General features: G+C 40.5%; 1 protein-coding gene across 2 annotated transcripts; it reads left to right on the top strand.

The window, feature by feature from the left end:
* Positions 1-21: 21 nt before the first annotated feature.
* On the top strand, positions 22-19,863 carry ZSWIM7 (zinc finger SWIM-type containing 7). 2 transcript variants are annotated; one of them, XM_058559622.1, is made up of 5 exons: positions 22-165; positions 2,410-2,431; positions 5,093-5,195; positions 17,143-17,247; positions 18,604-19,863. In XM_058559622.1, the coding sequence occupies exons 1-5, from the start codon at positions 75-77 to the stop codon at positions 18,718-18,720; spliced, it is 438 nt and encodes a 145-aa protein (XP_058415605.1). In that variant the 5' UTR covers positions 22-74; the 3' UTR covers positions 18,721-19,863. The 2 variants fall into 2 exon arrangements, with proteins under 2 accessions (XP_058415605.1, XP_058415604.1); XM_058559621.1 differs by having other exon boundaries at positions 24-165; positions 734-2,431.
* Positions 19,864-20,012: the final 149 nt, after the last annotated feature.

Consider the following 20,012-nt stretch of genomic DNA (forward strand, 5'->3'; position numbering starts at 1 on the left):
CGGCAATTCCCCGCGCGTCTGTCGCAGCGTCGCGCCGGCTAGTCCTCCTGAGGAGGCCGCCGCCTGTAAGCGCCATGGCTGTTGCCTTGCCGGCGGTCACGTTGCCGGCTGTGGTGGAGGAACTTCTAAGCGAGATGGCCGCGGCAGTGCGGGAGAGCGCGCGAAGTACGGGCCTGAGGGCGTGTGTAGCTGCGTCGTGGGCCGCGGACTCGCCCCGCCGGGCGGGGGGCGAGAGGCCGGGGTTTCGGCCTGCGGGCGCTGGGTTGGGGCCCCGGCCCCGCGCTCTAGCCCTGGCCCCTCCGTGCTCTTTTGTGGTGTGGTTCAGTGGCCAGACCTCCTAGTCGTAAAACAAAAAAAACAAAGGATAAGAAAAGGTGGAAGTGTTGAGGGCACAGCGCGGTTCCTCCTGCGGCCCCTCCTCAGGGAGAGAGCAGGCCAGTGGGGAGCCCGGGACGGAGGTGCCGAGCGCGGCCAGAGGACGCGTGTGAAGGGGCCCCGGGCCGGAGCGCGGAGGGCCCGGAGCCCACGCGGACTTACAGAGAGGTGAAGTTCTGAATTGTTCAAGTTGCCTGCAGGCGTTTTCCCTCAGGATCTTATGTTAACTTTAAAATTAATTCTCTCATACGCCTTGTTCAGCAAGTAAATATTTTAGGGCCAGAAACCCAAAATGCATACGCAGTGACGAGTAAATCTGGATACTGTGAAAGTACCTTTTCTTTCCTCCGACCAGCAGAGGATGCTGTGAGACCGCGCTCACCAGAAGCACCGAGCTGGTCTCAAGATGTGTTCGCAGCGTACTAGTATCAAGAGGATACGTGTAATCAAAATGCACCGACTGCTTAGAACTACCCACCGGTGTAAAAGTGGCCGTTTAACAAATAGCAGATTAGGCCTCAATACGGCCACTGCTTATTCGCGTGGATGGCTCTTGTGTTGAAACGACTGCACTTTGAAAGGGTTTATCTTGACTTTTAGTGTTTTCAGAGGATTGAGAAGAGTAAGCCAACTTGTTTTTTCGTTCCAGTTCAAACTAACACAGTATACGTGCTTGGAAGATTAGGCCAGCCAGGTGTTCAAACACGTTCTGACCCCAGCGAGGCTGGGGGAAAGCCAGTCTGATGTGGCTCCCACAGTGATTGACAGAAGCGGGCCCTGTCCGAGTGGATTAATCCGTACACCGTGACAGCCTTGAGGGGTGCCGCTGGTGCTCGTGGCTCAGACCGAGGGACTGCTGCCGTTGATTGATGTTTATTTTCAGCAGAACCGCTTTCTGCTATTTTAAAGTCTTGGTTGTAGATAGTGATACACTGTTCCTGACCCCCATCCGTCGATGGTAGTTTTTTTAGATCAAGATCCTGAGTTTACACTTGTATGAGGAGGTAAAGTCTAGTTACAGCTGAGCCATGTAGGAAGCTATGATTCACTTTTCCTTTCCTGCATAACTTTTTGTTTTCCCTGGAATTAATAACTGTCGTGGTTGTGTGTGTTTGCTTGTTTAGTTTTCTACATATTTATCCGTAATTCAACCTCAAACTCTTTACCAGTGTTGTAGATCCCTACTCAAGATGTTCAAGTGAATGTTTCATCAATTTCGTTTTCCTGTAGAAGTCTCTCCTAGAGCCTTCTGAGTTACTCTGATGATGGACCAGCTGCTCTCCCCGCTATCTCCTGAGATCTCTTCACCATTATTATCCTGGGAATTTCCTTTGCCTATGTTGAGCCTTATGTTGAGTATATCCTACAATTTTCTTTTTATGAGTTTACTATCTTATTTTATAGAGCTCATACTCTAGAACCTTCCTGAAGAAGAGGACATGAGATGTACTTTTAGAGGCTTTACATGTTTGGAAAAGTTCTTTTTCTGTTCTCACACTTAATTGATAGTTTGGCTAGGTTTTGAATCATGTGTTGGAAATAATACTTCTTCAGCCATCTGAAAGCATTATTCCAGTACCTTCTAGCTTCTTAAACTTATTTTAAAAGAGTCTTTCTTATTTTAGCCCCCCTGCTTCATCCCTTGCTCCAGAGCTATCTGGTGCCACCAGTTGCTGAGGGATTTTTTTTTTTTTTTTTTGGGTGGGAGAGTGGATTCTGGAATGTAATCAGGTTGTTGCTTAGCTCTCACCATTGCTGGCTTAGGATTCAATTTTCTCAGGTCTTGTAAATTATTTTCCAGTGTATCTTAGCTGTTGTGTCTCCCTGTCTTTCTCATCCTTGGGAGTTTAGGCTTTTTAAAACAAATCCCTCTACTGTTGTTTAGTGGAATATTGGGAAGGAGTAAAATTAGGTGCACAGGCTCAATTCACCATCTTACACAAAAGTCTTTTTAGTTATAGTCTTTTTAAGATTTTTATGTCTGTGGTCACTGGTTTAACATGATTAACTTTCTTTCCATTTCCTGTTTTACAGTTCCTGATGAACATCTTTTATCGTAAGTACATATGCTGTCATATTTGTTTTTTTAACCATTAATGTATTTTAAAAGCCAAATCCTTTCAACATCAACTCTTGATTTTTGAAAATATTCTTACTAAACTAGGAACAATATTTTCTTGACATGATTGTTAAAAATCTGTCTCAAGTGAATAGCCAACACCATATTTGACAGTACAAGGCATTCCCATATTGTCCTATGCCACTTTTGTTTAACATTGTTCTAGAAGTTGTAGCTGTTACACTAACACATGAAAAATTAGAAGTATACCTGTCTGCAAGGAAAGACAGTTATTATTTGTAGATGATATAACTATTTTTTAAAAACCAAGAGGATAAAGTTATTTTTTTAAAATACAGAAATTAAAAATCATTTTCTTTCATACACAAAGTTCAAAAATATAATTACTTTCTCAATAGCAATAAAAAAGTGAAAGCTACTTAGGGATAAATGACATTTAATTGCATATATACACTTATATTTAAAAGTCCAGGAGGATATACACCAGCCTATACCAGTGATTATCTTAGGGGGAAGGAAAGAGGGGAATTTAGAAAAGAGCTCTAACCTTTTCTCTGTTTCTGAAGTTTTCTACAAAGATTATACATTACTAGAAAAAAATAGCTACTTATAAAACAAAGAAAATTGGCAAATAAAAGAATGCAAATTACTGAAAACTTTGGGAAAAAAAGATGAATCTTACTAGTGATCATAAAAATACAAATTAAAATAGTGAGATAACCTTTCCATCTATAAAACTGACTACCACAGAAAACATGTTGGTAAGAATGTTCCAGATGTTGACAGGAACGTGGAGAAAAGGATAACTGATACCCTGTTGGTAGGAGTGTAAATTGGAAGGTAATCTGGCAACAGGCAATAGACGCTTTAAAACATACACATTCCTTGACCCAGAAATATGACTTACAAGAATGTATCCCAAGGAAGTAATCATGGATGTTCATAAAGATTTTACAGTGAGCATCCAGTATTGTTTATGGTAGGAAAAAAAAAGCTTGGAAACAATCTAGTTATTCAAATTAGATTTGATAAACTCTCATCCAAAGATAGAGTTTGGGGAAGTAAAAGTAGTTCATCTTTACAATGGAATTCTTTGTAACCATTAAAAGTGATATAAAAAAATATTGCATTCAAGAGATGTTTATAATATGTTATGAAGTGTACAAAGCAGGTTGAAAAAATTCTTTTTAGATCCGTTTTTAAAGTTAATGGTGATTATCTCTGATTGATAAAGTTACCACCACGTTTTATTTCTTTATTTTTTTTGTCCATAGGCAGTCTTAATATGCTTAATGTAAAAAATTTAAAAACTCTTCCCATTTAAATAGTTTGTTGTATAAAGAGACTAGTTTCTTGGAAAGTGAAGTTGAACATTTTAATTTTGAAGGCTTAGTAGTTCTGTCTTCTTATTTTGTGTAAAAATCCTATGGGTTCTTTAAAACATTAACTCTTCAATTTTAGTTCAACCCAGCCATTTTATTTTCCAGTTTATAAAAATAACCTATACTCATTAAAAAAAATGTTCTTGGAAAATAAAGAAAACATAAAAAGCATCAACATTATACCACCCAGTGATAATCACTGTTACATTTCAGTTTATTGCCTTTTTTTAAAAATTAAACATTTTATTTTGAGATAACTGTAGATTTTCTTAAAAAATTTTTTCACATGATTGAGTTTCTAAATATACAATTTTATGCCTAAGCTTTCTCACCTAACATAAGAATTTTCCCACCTATCAAATTTTTTCTGATATATCATTTAACAGCTCGATAGCCTTTATTATTAATCCAAAAAGTACAAATTTAACACTCATCAGATGGTCAGACATGAAAAAGTCTGATAATGCTGTGTTGGTATGGATGTGGAGAAAATAGAACTCTCATTCAGTGCTGATGGGAGTGCCTTTTCCACAGTGGAAAGCTATTGGCAACACTTGTTAAAATTTAAAAATGCATATATCCTAAGACCCAGCATTTCTACTTTTACTTACATAACCAGGAAGAATTCTCATGTATGTACACCAAGGGACATGTACAGGGATAATCGAGTATTATTTATAATAGTGTGAAATGGAAACAATCAGAATGCCCATCAATAGGGTATTTAAAAAGTAAAATGTAGCATGCACATACAATGAAATATTATTCAAAAGTTAAACTTGAAAAAAATAAATATATCAGCATGCATCATTTTCAAAAGCACATTGAGTAAAAAGAACAAGTTCCCAAAAAACCCTACAATATACCTTTTATGTTTTAAAACTTATAAAACAATGCCACATGTATATGTGTGTATGTATATGTACATGTATGTATATACTATGCATAATAAAATTTAAAAACATTAATAGGAAAGAAACCAGCAAATGCACATGGTGGCCTCAGGGATGAAGGGAAGATGGGAAGAAAAATAGGAAGCACCACGAAGTATACAGAGGGCTTCTGTATCTGTAAACAACATGTTAACATTTATTCTGAGGAGTTGATTACATGGATTTTGCTGTGTTACCTTTTTTTCCCAAATTAAAATGAATTGATTTTTTTTTTTTAAATGCTGTTAGTTATCCTTTGGGTCAAGTTACCAGGGTGACTTTGAGAGTCAGGCAATCTAATCTGAAGCCTTTCTATTTCCCAGGCTAAAGTTTGTCTTTGGCTCATCAGCCGTCCAAGCCTTGGACCTAGTTGATCGGCAGTCCATCACCTTAATCTCATCGCCCAGTGGGAGGCGTGTTTACCAGGTAGAAATCTAGATGTGGGGATAGTCTCAATAGAAACCCCTTGGGACAAAATGTTTTCATGAATCTCTATGGAAGCTGGTGACCAGCTTTAAGTATTAGCTGGACTGTGAAAAACATTTGACTCAACTTAGTAAAATTAGTGTATTAGTAATAAAAGTAAAATAAATATGACCTATTAACTCTGCCTAATAGCAGTATGTAGAACCGGCAATGATGTGGAGAGGCTTTTTTCTCAGGTCGACTTTTGCTTTCCCATTGTTTGATAATAGAGGCACTTTTCCCCCCAAATAATGTATTGACATTTTCACCTTGTTCATTATCTCTTGCTTACAAGCAAAAGCCAAAATGTGTTTTGAGGCCCTTCTACATGCTTGGATTCATCTATCAGAAATGTTTTTTCAAAATTGTTGTCAAGGAGTATTTATTAAGGGTCAAACTGTGCTGAACGCAGGCAGTCTACTTGGACCTTAGTTTTTTGTTTTTTTTTTGTGAGGAAGATCAGCCCTGAGCTAACATCCATGCTAATCCTCCTCTTTTTGCTGAGGAAGACCAGCTCTGAGCTAACATCTATTGCCAGTCCTCCTCCTTTTTTTCTTCCCCAAAGCCCCAGTAGATAGTTGTATGTCATAGTTGCACATTCTTCTAGTTGCCTTATGTGGGACACGGCCTCAGCATAGCCAGAGAAGCGGTGCGTCGGTGCGCGCCCGGGATCCGAACCCCGGGCCGCCAGTAGCGGAGCGTGCGAACCTCACCACTGAGCCACGGGGCCGGCCCTTGGACCTTAGTTTTGCCCTCTAAAGCTTAAGATAGGTAGATTTGTAAAGTAACAGCCTCTTATCAGACTCTGAATTACTTCCATGTGTTATTGATAATTTTATTCAAAAGCCCAGCAAGGTATTTTGCGGGAGACTGAGATGCAGAAAAGTAAATTAACAGTCACATCTGGCAGCTGGAATTTGTAACTGCTATCCCACACTTCCTGTCTTTATATAAGCAGTGGGCCAAACTCCAACCCACCTCCACCTCCCACCCTTCACCCCCAGTTTAGCTATATGAGACAATGGTATGTGCAGCTGGGATTGAGGGAAGGGAATATTGTGAATGAAATAAAAATATTGGCAATGATCTGCAAAGTTTTGTTTCTGGCTTGTAAGGGGTAAAAAAAGCCATCAGCTCTTGTACATAATCCAGATCTTGCTGAAGACCAGAAAGGGGGAAATTTTTCAGTGTTTGGATTCTGGTTTATTTGCAATGAACTCAGCTGAAACCATGTCAGTTAATTCTTAGTGAGTGAATGACTTGAGCAAAGCTTGCTTGGGCAGATAGGTGCTTTTGCTTAGTGAATTAGCTTGCTATTCCATATTGTAGCATAACAACTGAGCTGGCAAAATCTTTGTGCATTTCTTCATTAAGGAAATGGGGTAATTAGTGTTGAATGCTGCAGTTAAAACTTTTGAATTGTATTTACTTAAAAGAGGCTGCCTATTAGAATTTTCTCATGGTGAATGTATAGATTAATAATCAGAGCTATTAAAGGATGTTGTTTGTACCTGAGGAGGTATTTGTTTTCTTTCTTAGTGTTTTTTTGTGTGTGTGAGGAAGATCAGCCCTGAGCTAACATCCATGCTAATCCTCCTCTTTTTTTTTTGCTGAGGAAGACCGGCTCTGAGCTAACATCTATTGCCAATCCTCCTCTTTTTTTTCCCCAAAGCCCAGTAGGTAGTTGTATGTCATAGTTGCACATCCTTCTAGATGCTGTATGTGGGACGCGGCCTCAGCATGGCCGGAGAAGCAGTGCCTCGGTGCGTGCCCGGGATCCGAACCCAGGCCGCCAGTAGCGGCGCGCGCGCATTTAACCGCTAAGCCACGGGGCCGGCCCCCTAGTGGTTTTTTTTGTAAGGAAGATCAGCCCTGAGCTAACATTCACACCAGTCCTCCTCTTTTTGCTGAGGAAGACTGGCCCTGAGCTAACATCCGTGCCCATCTTCCTCCACTTTATGTGGGACGCCACTACAGCATGGCCTGACAAGCTGTGCGTTGGTGTGCACCCGGGATCCGAACCCGGGCCCACCAGCAGCGGAGTGCACGCACTTAACTGCTACGCCACGGGGCTGGCCCCAGCCTGGTGTTTTTATTTTTGGTTTTTATGTAGCTAAAATACCCTAAATGAGAAGGGCCTTTGAGTTTTTCCCGTGTCTTTTAGTTTCAGAGTTTTTTGTCTCAGTTCAAGTATTAGCATAACACTTGACCTGCGCAAGCAGACTTCTAACTGTCCTCTAGTTCTGTGATCTAGTTATTAGTTAAAATATTAAAGATTTTGTTTGAAATATTTTAATTATTGTTGACTTTTTGTTCCTCCCAGGATTGCTGTAACTTGTTTAATTTTCATCATTCACATCCTGTATTATATTACATTGCTTTATTCATCATAAAAATGCTAACTTCCTAGAATTGGGGCTGTCAGCTTGGACTTGGAGGTAAATGAGGCTGTAGAAATCTTATATAGACCCTCAAATTAACCTTAATGGTTTCATTGTATAGTAAGTAAGTAAGAATTTAGCTTATTCAAAGGTTCTGTGAGAGGATAAAGGTTGAATCAGACATTGCCTTGATACCCCACTAGTTATCTTTCCATTGGTCAACCTGAAACCTTCTGATATTCTTACTGTCCTCTAGGTGTATGGTAATTATTGTAAAGTCACCATTATGCTGTTGTTACCTGAGTTGCTTTTTTATAAATGTTATTGGTTCACCTAGGAAGGGGGATGCATCAGTCACGAGAGGCTAAATTATGCTGTGGTAACAATGACCACAAAATTTCAAAGGCTTACAAAAACAAAGTTTTATATCTCATTCATGCTACATATCCATTAAGAGTCAATTGTAGCTCTGCTTCAAAACATCTTCACTGAGGGATCCCAGTTGGTGGAGCAGCCCATATCGGGAACATGGTGGATTTCGTAGCAGAGAAGAGAGGACATGGTATGCATCAATTTTTAATGTTTCTGCTTCCTCACAGTTTACTGGCCAAAGCAGGTCACATAGCCAATCTGTATTTAATAGGGCAGGAATGTATAATCCTCCTGCAGAGAGAGGCACTGAACACAGGCAATGATAAATAATACAGTTGACCACTGTGATGGATCCTAAGAGGCTTGGAACAGTCATAAAATTAACTGTACTTATGAATGGATGACCATCTAGGTGGGTCACCCTCCTCAGAACCTAACTAAAACCATAGCAGACTTCCTCCACGTGAGATTCACACAAGTCTAGTCATGAGTCTGAATATCCTCTTTCCTGCATGTTTCCTCTTTTAAAAGCTCTCTCTTTCTGGAAATAAACATCCCAGACTATGAGTGGGAGAACTGGGAGCAATTCCTGTAAGAGGAGCTCATTTTTCCATTGAAGGGTGAAGGAATGCAATTAGATGATCCCTAAGATCAATTTCCAGTCTAAACATTTCTAACTCAGATTTTTGTCTGATTATTGGGTTCATTAGTTGTCCACTGCTAGATAAGGAAGAAACAAATTCAAAATTTATCTCTTTACAGTATTTACTGCCTCAGGCAGTTGAACATTATACTTTTGGCTTAGCCAGCCTTTGAAAGGTTCAAGCAAGGGAACCTCTAGAATTTCTCCTCATCCCTAAGTCACCAAGGATTTATTCACCATAGTCCAGAGAGTATTCTGATGGATGGGGACCCCACGATAAGAAGGAACCAGTGAACCATTCAAAGTAGTGTAGAATTCCAGAGGCTTATGCCTGCTTAAATTTAAATCTAGAGAGGAGAAATACAGGAGATAACTAAAGGAAGAAGAAATCTAAAGTTTTATTCATTGGTAATAGTTTGGAGACCCAAGAATTGTTCATGTCATTGCTGGCTGTTGAGTTTTCTTCCAGAGTTAAGTGGAAGACAGTCTGCTTTAGTGCTATCCCTTCAGTTTAAGTTTTCCAGACAGACTAGAGAAATTCCTCCACTGATACTCAGTGGTATAGGTGATATGTTAAAAACACGTCAGCGTCTGGAGATTGGAAATATGTAAGATGTAATTTTTGCATACCTAATGTGTAACTGGGGCTGAAATTTTTACTGGGTATAGTAAGCATCTTCTTACCCAATCATTGGCCATTTCTGGTAATCTAGCAACCCCTGAGGAATTCTGCTGACTTGGTCAAAAAACTGTACTGATGTGGCTGCATCATGTGAATCAGTGGACATTTAACAAACAGAAGCACAATGCTTGAACACTGCTGTTCTTTGGTTGAAGCCTTACCTGTTGCTTTATTCTTTGTGGGAGAGAAAGAGGAAAGAATCCTGGGAGTGCTGACTCTCCCCCCCATCCCAAAAAGTCCTAGCCTTTTCATTTAGATTGCTATCTTAGAGCCTAAAACTAATTTGAAAGCCCTATGGCAAATTCCTAAGTGGCAATTCTTTTTACACTTCCAATTTGGAAGTTAACTGTAGGAATGAAGCTATAGGGGAAGAGGGAGAATTCCCCCCACCCCACCCTTTCCCTTAAGGTTATTATGGCCAACCAAATAATTAAAAAGGCAGGTTAACAGGAGAAAATAAAACAAAGTTTAGTAACGGGTATACATGGGAGAAACTCAGGAAAAACTAAGCAACTCAGCCATCTGGCTGAGGTTGTCATCTTAAATAGCATCTTCAGGTACAGGTAAAGGAGGATGTTGGGGGTAGTGGTTTGGGACTTCAAGGGGGAGGAAGGCAATTCACATGGAGATGGACAAGCAGATGTTTGTTAGACAGTTGTTTACTGGGCCAGCTATAGAGGATGTGGCCCAAGAGAAGAATTTAGATAAGATGGGCTTGTTGGTGCGTTTCTTATCACACCTATTTTACATTATACTATAGTTATCTCATGGTATTAGCTCCTTCCTGGAACAGGCCTTCTATGTTAAATTCTTTTAGGTGGTTAGGGCAAAGGCCAAAGTTTCTTTCAGAGTCTTTTGTTCTTAAAAATAATCAAGGCAAAGAGACACATTTTGGGGTGGCCAATTCTGATCCCTAACAGTCCTGCCTTTGAAACTAAGACATTTCACAGTCCTTTGAAACTTTTAAGAAGTTTCGTAGTCCAGAAGCTGAGTGGTAGATTGTTCTATCTCACTGAACGTTTCTTAGTTCTGATAATAGATCAGTCCAGTTAAATTCATTTTAGAAGGCGGTGATGCAGGTGGGCTTCCAAAATTAGGCTTATATCATGGAAGCAAGCAATCAGGTATTTAATAAGAAGCATTTCTATTGAAACAAAAAGAAAAACAAGGTTAATGGTTGGAGCAAATCGATTTGTAAACCAGTTTCTGACTTCAGAAGACAGCCAGTTAAGAAGATTTCTAGATGTCAGTGTTGAAGCATCTTTTGTAGCTTAAAATGTCTCTTGATGATGTCATCGAGTGTTCAGGTATCCTTTTGAGTGGCTTACACAGCATTGGGCATGCTATCGTGGTGATCTCTCAAGTTTATATCATGTTGTCCAGCTTCAGTTTGTAGGGCTTCAGGAACAAGGTTGGTTTCAGTTCTCAATGATTTCAAATAAAAATGATGGAAAAAATTGAAAATGTTTGTTTGGAGATTTGTAGCCAGATATTTTAGGAGACTAGAAGAATTCAGGATCCAGTCCAATCCAACCTCAAAGACAATTAACAGAACTAGGATCTAATATCCACAGATGTGTACTATAGTTTTACTGAAATAATTTTTCTCTTAATCACCCTCATTTTTACCAAACATAGCCAAATTAAGACTAATTGGTTTGTAAAATGAGTCTAGTTTCAATAAATTTGGCCCAATTATTTACAGAAGTACAACAAGAATAGCAATTGATCATATAGGCTCTTTTAAATCTGCTTTGCTGGAACTTTTTATAAGGAATCTCAGATTGAACTTGAAAGGCCTCTCAAGGCCAGGAAAGCCAAGCCAAGGATTTGTCATCAGGCTTCACCTGCAATATGTTAGATTTGGGTGAATTCCTCTCTTTTCAAGGTTCCCCAAAATATTTTCAGGTTCCTTGAACCTGCCAGATAAGTGACATTCCTTACTTACCCAGTAAGGGTTGTTGGGAACACTTTAGACAAGGTGTAAGGCCAGTATTTCCAGGCCAGTATTTCTGGCTTTATTCCAGAAAGTCAACCTTTATTCCTCAAAAGCTGTCGTGTCTTATCTGAGTCTGTATGTTTTTCTCAAATGTGACATTCCAGTTAAAGCTTTGGTAATATAACCAATGTTTCCAATTGTGTCCTGTTATAAGGAGAACAGATTCTTATTGAACTTATGCAAATAGCTATATTGCCATGAAATAAGAATATTCACTTACTAAGAGTTTCCAAATTCTGGAGGGATCAGGTAGAGAGAAAAAGAGACAAATGTTTCAATTCTGTTTACAGAAGTATAATTTACCAAATTGCTATGTCATAGTTAGCTTAAGAGAAGTTTTCCTTAAATCTGAAAAAAACAAAACATTTTAAAAATCAGCAATATTTCAAATGAAGTTATAAAAATTATAATCATCCTCATCAGTTCATTCAGTCCCACAGGATCAACTTTTGATCCCAATCTTTTTGTTAGTAGCTTCATGAAGTCACATGTCTCTACATCAGAGTTCAGCAATTGTTTTTTCCAGTTCAGTTTTTTGTTTTGTTTTGTTTTGTGAGGAAGATCGGCCCTGAGCTAACATCTGCCAATCCTCCTCTTTTTGCTGAGGAAGACTGGCTCTGGGCTAACATCCATGCCCATCTTCCTCCACTTGATATGGGACGCTGCCACAGCATGGCTTGATAAGCGGTGCGTCGGTGCGCGCCCAGGATCCAAACCGGTGAGCCCCCGGGCTGCCACAGCAGAGCGCGCACACTTTACCGCTTGCGCCACCAAGCCATCCCCTCCAGTTCAGTTTTGTAATCTGACAGTTTTATCAGAAATCTGCGTTCCAGAGTAAATGTCAGAGTCCTTTCCATGAATCTTCCTGAAGATGAAAACATTTGCAAAAGCATCAGAGTAAAACAATAACTGTCTATAAATGAAAAAAGACTAAAATGACAATTAACAGAGAAACTTGGTTATTTCTGTGACATAAAACACTAAGATAATAACTAGAATGATGACTGATAACCAGGACAGATCAGAATTCTAGGAATGTTGTATAATTTTTTTAGAACACTTACATCAATAACTTTTACCCACACAATATCATAAGTCCCTATGAAACAATGCTTAGTTACCCATTTAACCATGGTGACAAAGATTTCCAGGCAAATGCAGAAAATTAAATGGCTGTATGAAAAACCTTAGCACCTGTGATGAAAGACCTGATAAAACAATATAGGAAATTTATTTTGATAAAACACAAAATCCCTGCCCTTCTGGTAAACCACTCAAGGAAAAACCTTTTATAATCTCTTTACCAAGAGCAGACTGAAAGTTCAAGAAAATTATCCTTTCAAGAGAGGGGAAAAAAACAAATTCTAATTTTGCATCAATTTACATTTGATATTAAAAGTCATTTACTTAATTAAATTTATTTTAATCTTAGCCAACTTGACCATGTGCAAAACTCTTTTCCAGAATTCCTCTTCCACAAACCTTTTATAACTTTCTTTGTACCTTCAGAATTTGTCCCATGCCTTCTTTCTTCCCTTCTAGTACTTTAGGACAAATACATCTTTCTTAACCAAAGAAACAAAAATGTTTCCATTTTTTTGTACTTTCTTTACTGAAAACATACATTTTACTTTCCTTGAATATAAACATATTTTCCTTAATTTTTAGTAGCTTTAAACACATATTAGAATTTTTAACCATTAGAAACCTTAATCTCTAAGTAAAAAGTAAGTAGGCAATTATAAACTTTCTTTTACATTAGCAGTCTGTGGGTTGGCAAGTTTATAAACACTTTTTTTTAATATCGGGGAAATTTTTAACTTAAGAGGTGAATCAGAAGATTTTTATGTTCTACAACTTCAGGACAATGTATCACACCTTTAAAAGTCTGCACAGGGGGCCGGCCCCGTGGCTTAGCGGTTAGGTGCGTGCGCTCCGCTACTGGTGGCCCGGGTTCAGGTCCTGGGCGCACACCGACGCACCGCTTGTCCGGCCGTGCTGAGGCCGCGTCCCACATACAGCAACTAGACGGATGTGCAACTATGACAGACAACTATCTACTGGGGCTTTGGGGAGAAAAGGGAAAGAAAAAGGAGGAGGATTGGCAATAGATATTAGCTCAGGGCCGGTCTTCCTCAGCAAAAAGAGGAGGATTGGCATGGATGTTAGCTCAGGGCTGATCTTCCTCACAAAAAAAAAAAAAAGTGCACAAAGCATTTAACAAGAGCTCTTTGTTCTTTTTTTTTTTTTTTTAAAGATTTTATTTATTTATTTTTTCCCCCAAAGCCCCAGCAGATAGTTGTATGTCATAGCTGCACATCCTTCTAGTTGCTGTATGTGGGACGCGGCCTCAGCATGGCTGGAGAAGCGGTGCGTCGGTGCACGCCCGGGATCCGAACCCGGGCCGCCAGCAGCGGAGCGCGTGCACTTAACCGCTAAGCCACCGGGCCGGCCCGCAAGAGCTCTTTTTTCTAAGTGTACAATTTAACTCTAGACCAGTTTACCTTGTGGGGTGAGGGATGCTTCCAATATCTTCTTTATTAGCACCTGATATTAGCCTCTAGTTTTCATCTCATACGGTGCGGGCTCAGGCAACCCTATTAACTTCCTTTTTGTAAGTTTAATTAACACTATCTGAAGGGCAGATTTATATGCTGTCTTACAATCAGGCAGGGAAACGTTCCCTTTTCCCAGTGAGACACAATGTCTATCCCCACAATACAACCTCTAATACAATTGGGCAAAAAAGAGATAAAATCACTTCACATAAAGCCCATAAATAGGGGCCAGCCCCGTGGCATAGTGGTTAAGTGCGTGCGCTCTGCTGCTGGCGACTCAGGTTCGGATCCCGGGTGCGCACCGGCGCACCACTTGTCAGGCCATGCTGTGGCGGCCTCCCATATAAAGGGGAGGAAGATGGGCACGGATATTAGCCCAGGGCCAGTCTTCCTCGGCAAAATGAGGAGGATTGGCATGGATGTTAGCTCAGGGCTGCTCTTCCTCACACACACACGCTAAATAAATAAATAAATATTTTTTTTAAAAACCCATAAATATATCATTTTTTGTACAAAATTTCATCTGAATTCCATCAACTTTCTTTTTTTTTTTTTCACCCAAAGCCGCAGTAGATGGTTGTATGTCATAGTTGCACATCCTTCTAGTTGCTGTATGTGGGACGCGGCCTCAGCATGGCCGGAGAAGTGGTGCGTTGGTGCGCGCCCAGGACCCAAACCCGGGCCACCAGTAGCGGAGCGCACGCATTTAACCGCTACGCCACCGGGCCGGCCCATCCATCAACTCTTATACCTCCAATCATAGTTTTCATTAGGACTTTATCAATAGGTCTTGGTCTTATAATTTTGGACAGGGGAAGCATTCCCAGTCAGGCATTTTAAAACATACTTAGGCAAAGTTGATACAATCTCTTTATATAAAATTAGCTCAAACATTCCAACCTTCATAATCTTATCAACACTTACACTTTTACATTTTCTCAATCTAATTGTAACCTGAGTTAGGGTCTTAAGGCTAGTTACTATTTTTTTGTATTTCCTTTTTTTTTTTATTTGGCCTTTTTATAGGTACCAATAAAACAATTATGATGAGAGCTCTCACAAATTTTTCCCCCAATTTAGAAGTTTTCCCAATTCAAACGATCCATTGTCTGGCCACATTGACAAGTAGGATCTTAACAGTGACTCATACCAAAGCTTAACCATGGATGCAAGAGGCATCCCCAAAAGAGGTCCAGAGAATTCACTCCCCACAATAGCCTAAGACAGTAAAGGCCATTGTTGCACAATAAGCAATGAAGGTTGAGACGACAAAGGGCCCTTATGAAAGCAATTGGGACCCCTTATGACGAACTCCCCTGAGAGCTGGCACAGCTGGACAAGAGCATCTCCTGAAACCCCAGTCTACTCAACTGGCTGCCAAGATGTGTGCCAGTACATGTATTTTCCAGATGGCAGAAACCAGAGAGGTAACAAAGCCAAGCTCTCAAGACATAGAACAAGACAACAGAAAAAAACCTTGTAACCCACAGGCTGTGAGACCAGCCCAGACAATAGGCTTATAGAGAAGCCTGTGTCTTGCCCTATGGTTTTTCCTTTTTATGACACATGACACAAAGACAGAGATAAGGAAAAATACTATCTCTGGGAGGAAAAAGATCTGCTTAACCAGTGAGTACTCAACCAAATCCTAGAGTCGCTGAGTCCAAGATGCTAGCTTCGCCAATATTTTCTCCTGCTAATCTAAATTTAGAAAAGAAAAAAAAAAACTCACCACTCTGGCTTCCACTGGACCCTGCAGGCAGAGACCTGGGAGACTGACATGGTAAGAACTCTTCTCTCCTGCCGGCTCTTGTCAGGGGTCCAGGATCTCTCCGCTGCAGTAGTTCCAGAGAAGGCAGTTCTAGCCAGAGAAGGCAACTTGCCAGCCAGTGGGGATCCTGCCAACTGTGCCAAAACTGTTGGGAAAGAGGAATAATCTGCCCCAAGCCTTTCCCTTAAGGTTCTCATGGCTGACCAAATAATTAAAAAGGCAGGTTAACAGAAAATAAAACAAAGTTTAATAACGTATACATGGGAGAAACTCAGGAAAAACTAAGCAACTCAGCCATCTGGCTGAGGTTGTCATCTTAAATAGGATCTTCAAGTACAGGTAAAGGAGGATGTTGAGGGTAGTGGTTTGGGACCTCAAGGGGGAGAAAGGCAATTCACATGGAGATGGACAAGCAGATGTTTGTTAGACAGTTGTTTACTGGGCCAGCTATAGAGGATGTGGCCCAAGAGAAGAATTTCGACAAGGTGGGCTTGTTGGTGCCTTTCTTGTCACACCTATTTTACATTATACTATAGTCATCTCGTGGTATTAGTTCCTTCCTGGAACAGGCCTATGTTAAATTCTTTTAGGTGGTTAGGGCAAAGGCCAAAGTTTCTTTCAGAGTCTTTTGTTCTTAAAAATAATCAAGGCAAAGAGACACATTTTGGGATGGCCAATTCTGATCCCCCACAAATACCTCAACATTTTTGTTTTTGACTGCTTGGTGGTAGAGAGACTTAAGTGATTCCTCCAACAAGTTTGTCCAGTCACACTGTAGATGCATCATAATTTCCCTATACGTCTCCTTTTTGTCCCTTGACTGCCAAGAAGCCTGTTTGTTCTTGGACTGGGCCTCTTAACAACCCCTCACATATCTGTGTCCTCCTTCCATCCTGCTAGATGAAGGGGCAGATCTGGGCTTGCCTCTTTCTGAGACCTCCATCCTGAGCAGCTGAGTCATCCTTTTTGCAAGATTCTTTGCTTGATTTATTCTCCCTGCTCTCAAATGCCTTTCAAACACCTTTTCTCACTTGCTTCTGAAGACCTATCTTTCTGCTTCACTGCTTACCCTTTACCTGTTTTCATACTCTCTTTAGGTGTGTGGTGGAAGCTTTAGAAATTTACACATGTGCTGTGAAATACCAAAGGTTAAGAAACACCACAATAAAGTGTAGATGAGGGAAGCTTTCCCCTCCACCTCTTTATAGTCAGCCCTTGGAGTGGGCCCTCTGAATCACTAGGCAAAGGGACAAAATGGTTTGTGTGGATGGTTTAACTAGCTTGAAACTTCAGTTTCATTATAAAAGTCCCGACGGCAGAGCACTGAGAAGGAGGGAAGAGTCTGCTCATGGGGAAGTTGAGTCTGTTTTGTAGTTACTGTAGTTCTTCCCAGTGCAATTTGCAGAGCAACTCTGAATCATCAGATAGATAAATTCAAGGGAAGGAAGCAGTTTTCCAGCTCATCTTTTGAAGTCTGATCCCATCTGTCCTTTTCTTTCTAGGTACTTGGAAGTTCTGGTAAAACATACACATGTTTGGCTTCTTGTCATTATTGTTCATGTCCTGCATTTACCTTCTCCGTGCTACGGAAGAGTGACAGCCTACTGGTGAGGATGGGGAAGCCTCTTTTCACTGCAGTCAAATTAAGAAAGACATTGTTAGCCGTTACTGCATGGTTTAAGAGTTGTGCAAAAGGGGAATTTTACTACATGTTGAAACAAATCATAATTTATTTTCCTTGGCTTCAGTTAGTCATCTCTTTTGGGTTTACCCTCCCAAAATGCAGTGTCATTTTTAGAACTACATCAATTTCCCAACTTTTTATCTAAAAGGTCATGGATGAAGCTTTTGGGAGGGCAATAAGGCAATTCCAAAAGTTGGCACTGGGGAATTAGATGGCCCCAAAAATAAGAACTAAATTGGATGTTGGCAACTTTGCATATCCCCAGCTCCAGCCATGAGGTGTTTCTTCCCACTACCTGTAAGACAGCCTGGCACTTAGCCACACTTGACTTTCACATGAGGCAGGAGAGCACAATGATGCCTTTGCCAATTTCACAGTAGTCCAGAGCATCAAGCAGGAACAAGACATACTCACACAACTTTCCTTATTCCAAAGGAGAAAGCAATACCCACCTGAGAGCAGGTAGCTATTTTTTAAGTCTTGCCAAAGAAGACAATTATAGCATGCACTCCATTCTTCCCTTCTTTTACACTAACTTTGTAAACATCTTGGGAACTGGGTGGCAAGTTGGCTATGCCATTGTACAAGAGGCTCCATTCATAGCTTATTTGCCATAAGTTTATTTCACCTATAGAATGACAAGATTAAACCAGGCTCCCTTCAATATCTAAAGCTTGTGTTCTGTGATATAAGCTCCAAAATAGATCATCTCTCCAGAGGTGTGCACAGGCTGATATATGTGAGAGTTCTGCCACCCCACCACCCCATCCCATCATACCCCACCCCACACCCCGGGAGTATAACACAGTGGTTAAGGGAGTAGACTAGCTCTGAGGACATGGTTAAAATGGAGATAAAACACGTCCTCATGGAGTAGCTGTCAGATTTAATGAGATAATCTATGAGAAGCACTTAGCAACACAGCACCTCAAGAATGTTAGCCATTGCTATTAACAGCTTTCTGAAGGCAGAGAAGAAAGAAATAAAACTTAGGGCTAAATTGAGGAGCCTGTCTTTGTTTTCACTGTGGGTTATATACCCGGTGCCGGCTGGATCTAAACTGTTCCCCAAAAGAACAGGCAAAGTAAAACTTCCTTTGTCCCCTCTGACTTCTAGAAAGAATACATCTGTCTCATCTTATCTGCAGTTTTTAGGCAATGAGTTAAAGGCCCATAATCTGTGTGCCCACTCCTTTTCCTATTAAATGTGATCGTAGTGAGAGATCTTGGTTAGCCTGGTCCTGCTGATTTCTAATGGGTTTGTGTGTTTTGTATTCCAGTGCAAGCATCTCTTGGCAGTTTATCTTAGTCAGGTTATGAGGACCTGTCAGCAACTAAGTGTCTCTGACAAGCAATTGACTGACATATTGTTGACCGAGAAGAAAGAAGCAGCATAGAAGGTACAGATTGAGCATCATTATCTTTCAAAATAGAAGTCCCAGCAAGGAACACATTTAACCTATCGTGGTTCACATGGAAGAGAGGTGAAACAGATCTTCTAGACTTCTTGTTACTGTCCCTTTTCCCTCCTGGACTGCTGTGGGTTGGAACCCAGGATGTATACATAGTTTGAATCCTTGTACAAGTCTCCTCATGAAAGATCTGAACCAACCTCTAAGCCCCTTGGGTAAAAAATTTCCTAGATGGAATCAAGCATTTTAGACTCAAAGCCTAATATCATGTCTTGTCCACAATTAGTCAGACTGTTAAGTGACTAAGTACTACTAGTAATTTTTAGGAGGTTGGAATGGTAGAGAAAGCTGAGTAAGATAAAGTTTAGATGAATAAGTGTTAGTTCTTTTTCTTGGGTCCAGAAAATTATTCCATAGCAAAAAAGATCAAAGCAGAGATGTGGTTAAACAGCAGAGAGTATAAAAAGACTTAGGGATTCTGGTTTCAGTGAGCTTCAGATATCTGTTGGTGTTGGTGCCAACTTCAGATATCTGTGGTCGAGTAGGCTGTGTTGCTGAAAAGTTAATATCTAGAACAAAGGAAGTGCTGGTTTTGCTCTGCATGCATTTCTGAGCTTTATAACAAGCCAAGTGAAGGAAGAGACTAAAAAGCATGTCCTGAGGGAACCTAAGGATACTACCAGGGATTTCCAGTCTGAAGAAGAAAAGGCAAAGGGGTACCAAGAGGAGTGTTAGAAGGGAGAAAAATGGGAGTTGTTTGGACCCCAAGAGGGAAGAAAGGAGCAATCATAGATAAAAATGAGACAGATTTCAGCACGGACAAGAATTTCTTAATAGGTAAAGCTGAGGATCCTAGAAGGACAGAAGTTCCCTGTCTCTGTAGGGGTTCATAAATCTGCAGTGTCCTTGCAGGGATCTTACAGAAGGAATTGAAGCAGTGAACAAACAGAGGAGATGGATGATTTTTACAGCCTAGGAAACCCCAACCCTGTGCCCCTGAAACACGAGGTGCTGGTGAATGAGCGTGAAAAGGCCGCAGATGATGCAGTGTTCTGTGGCTGGCAGAGCCTTTTGTTATGTTGAGGTGGCAAATAAAATCTATTAAAGGCTTTTCTACTACTTGGGAAACTTGGGCTGGATATAAACTTATTTTTTTTTTATATATATAATTTTATTTATTTTTTCCCCCAAAGCCCCAGTAGATAGTTGTATGTCATAGCTGCACATCCTTCCAGTTGCTGTATGTGGGACACGGCCTCAGCATGGCCGGAGAAGCG

The sequence above is a fragment of the Diceros bicornis genome, chromosome 18 (assembly GCF_020826845.1).
Source record: "Diceros bicornis minor isolate mBicDic1 chromosome 18, mDicBic1.mat.cur, whole genome shotgun sequence".
Taxonomy (NCBI): Eukaryota; Metazoa; Chordata; class Mammalia; order Perissodactyla; family Rhinocerotidae; genus Diceros; species Diceros bicornis.

Coding starts and splice junctions, on each gene's coding strand:
- ZSWIM7 (XM_058559622.1), top strand. CDS start 75: ATGGCTGTTGCCTTGCCGGCGGTCACGTTGCCGGCTGTGGTGGAGGAA. Junction 166..2,409: donor AGTGCGGGAGAGCGCGCGAA/GTACGGGCCTGA, acceptor CCTGTTTTACAG/TTCCTGATGAACATCTTTTA. Junction 5,196..17,142: donor GTGGGAGGCGTGTTTACCAG/GTAGAAATCTAG, acceptor TTTTCTTTCTAG/GTACTTGGAAGTTCTGGTAA.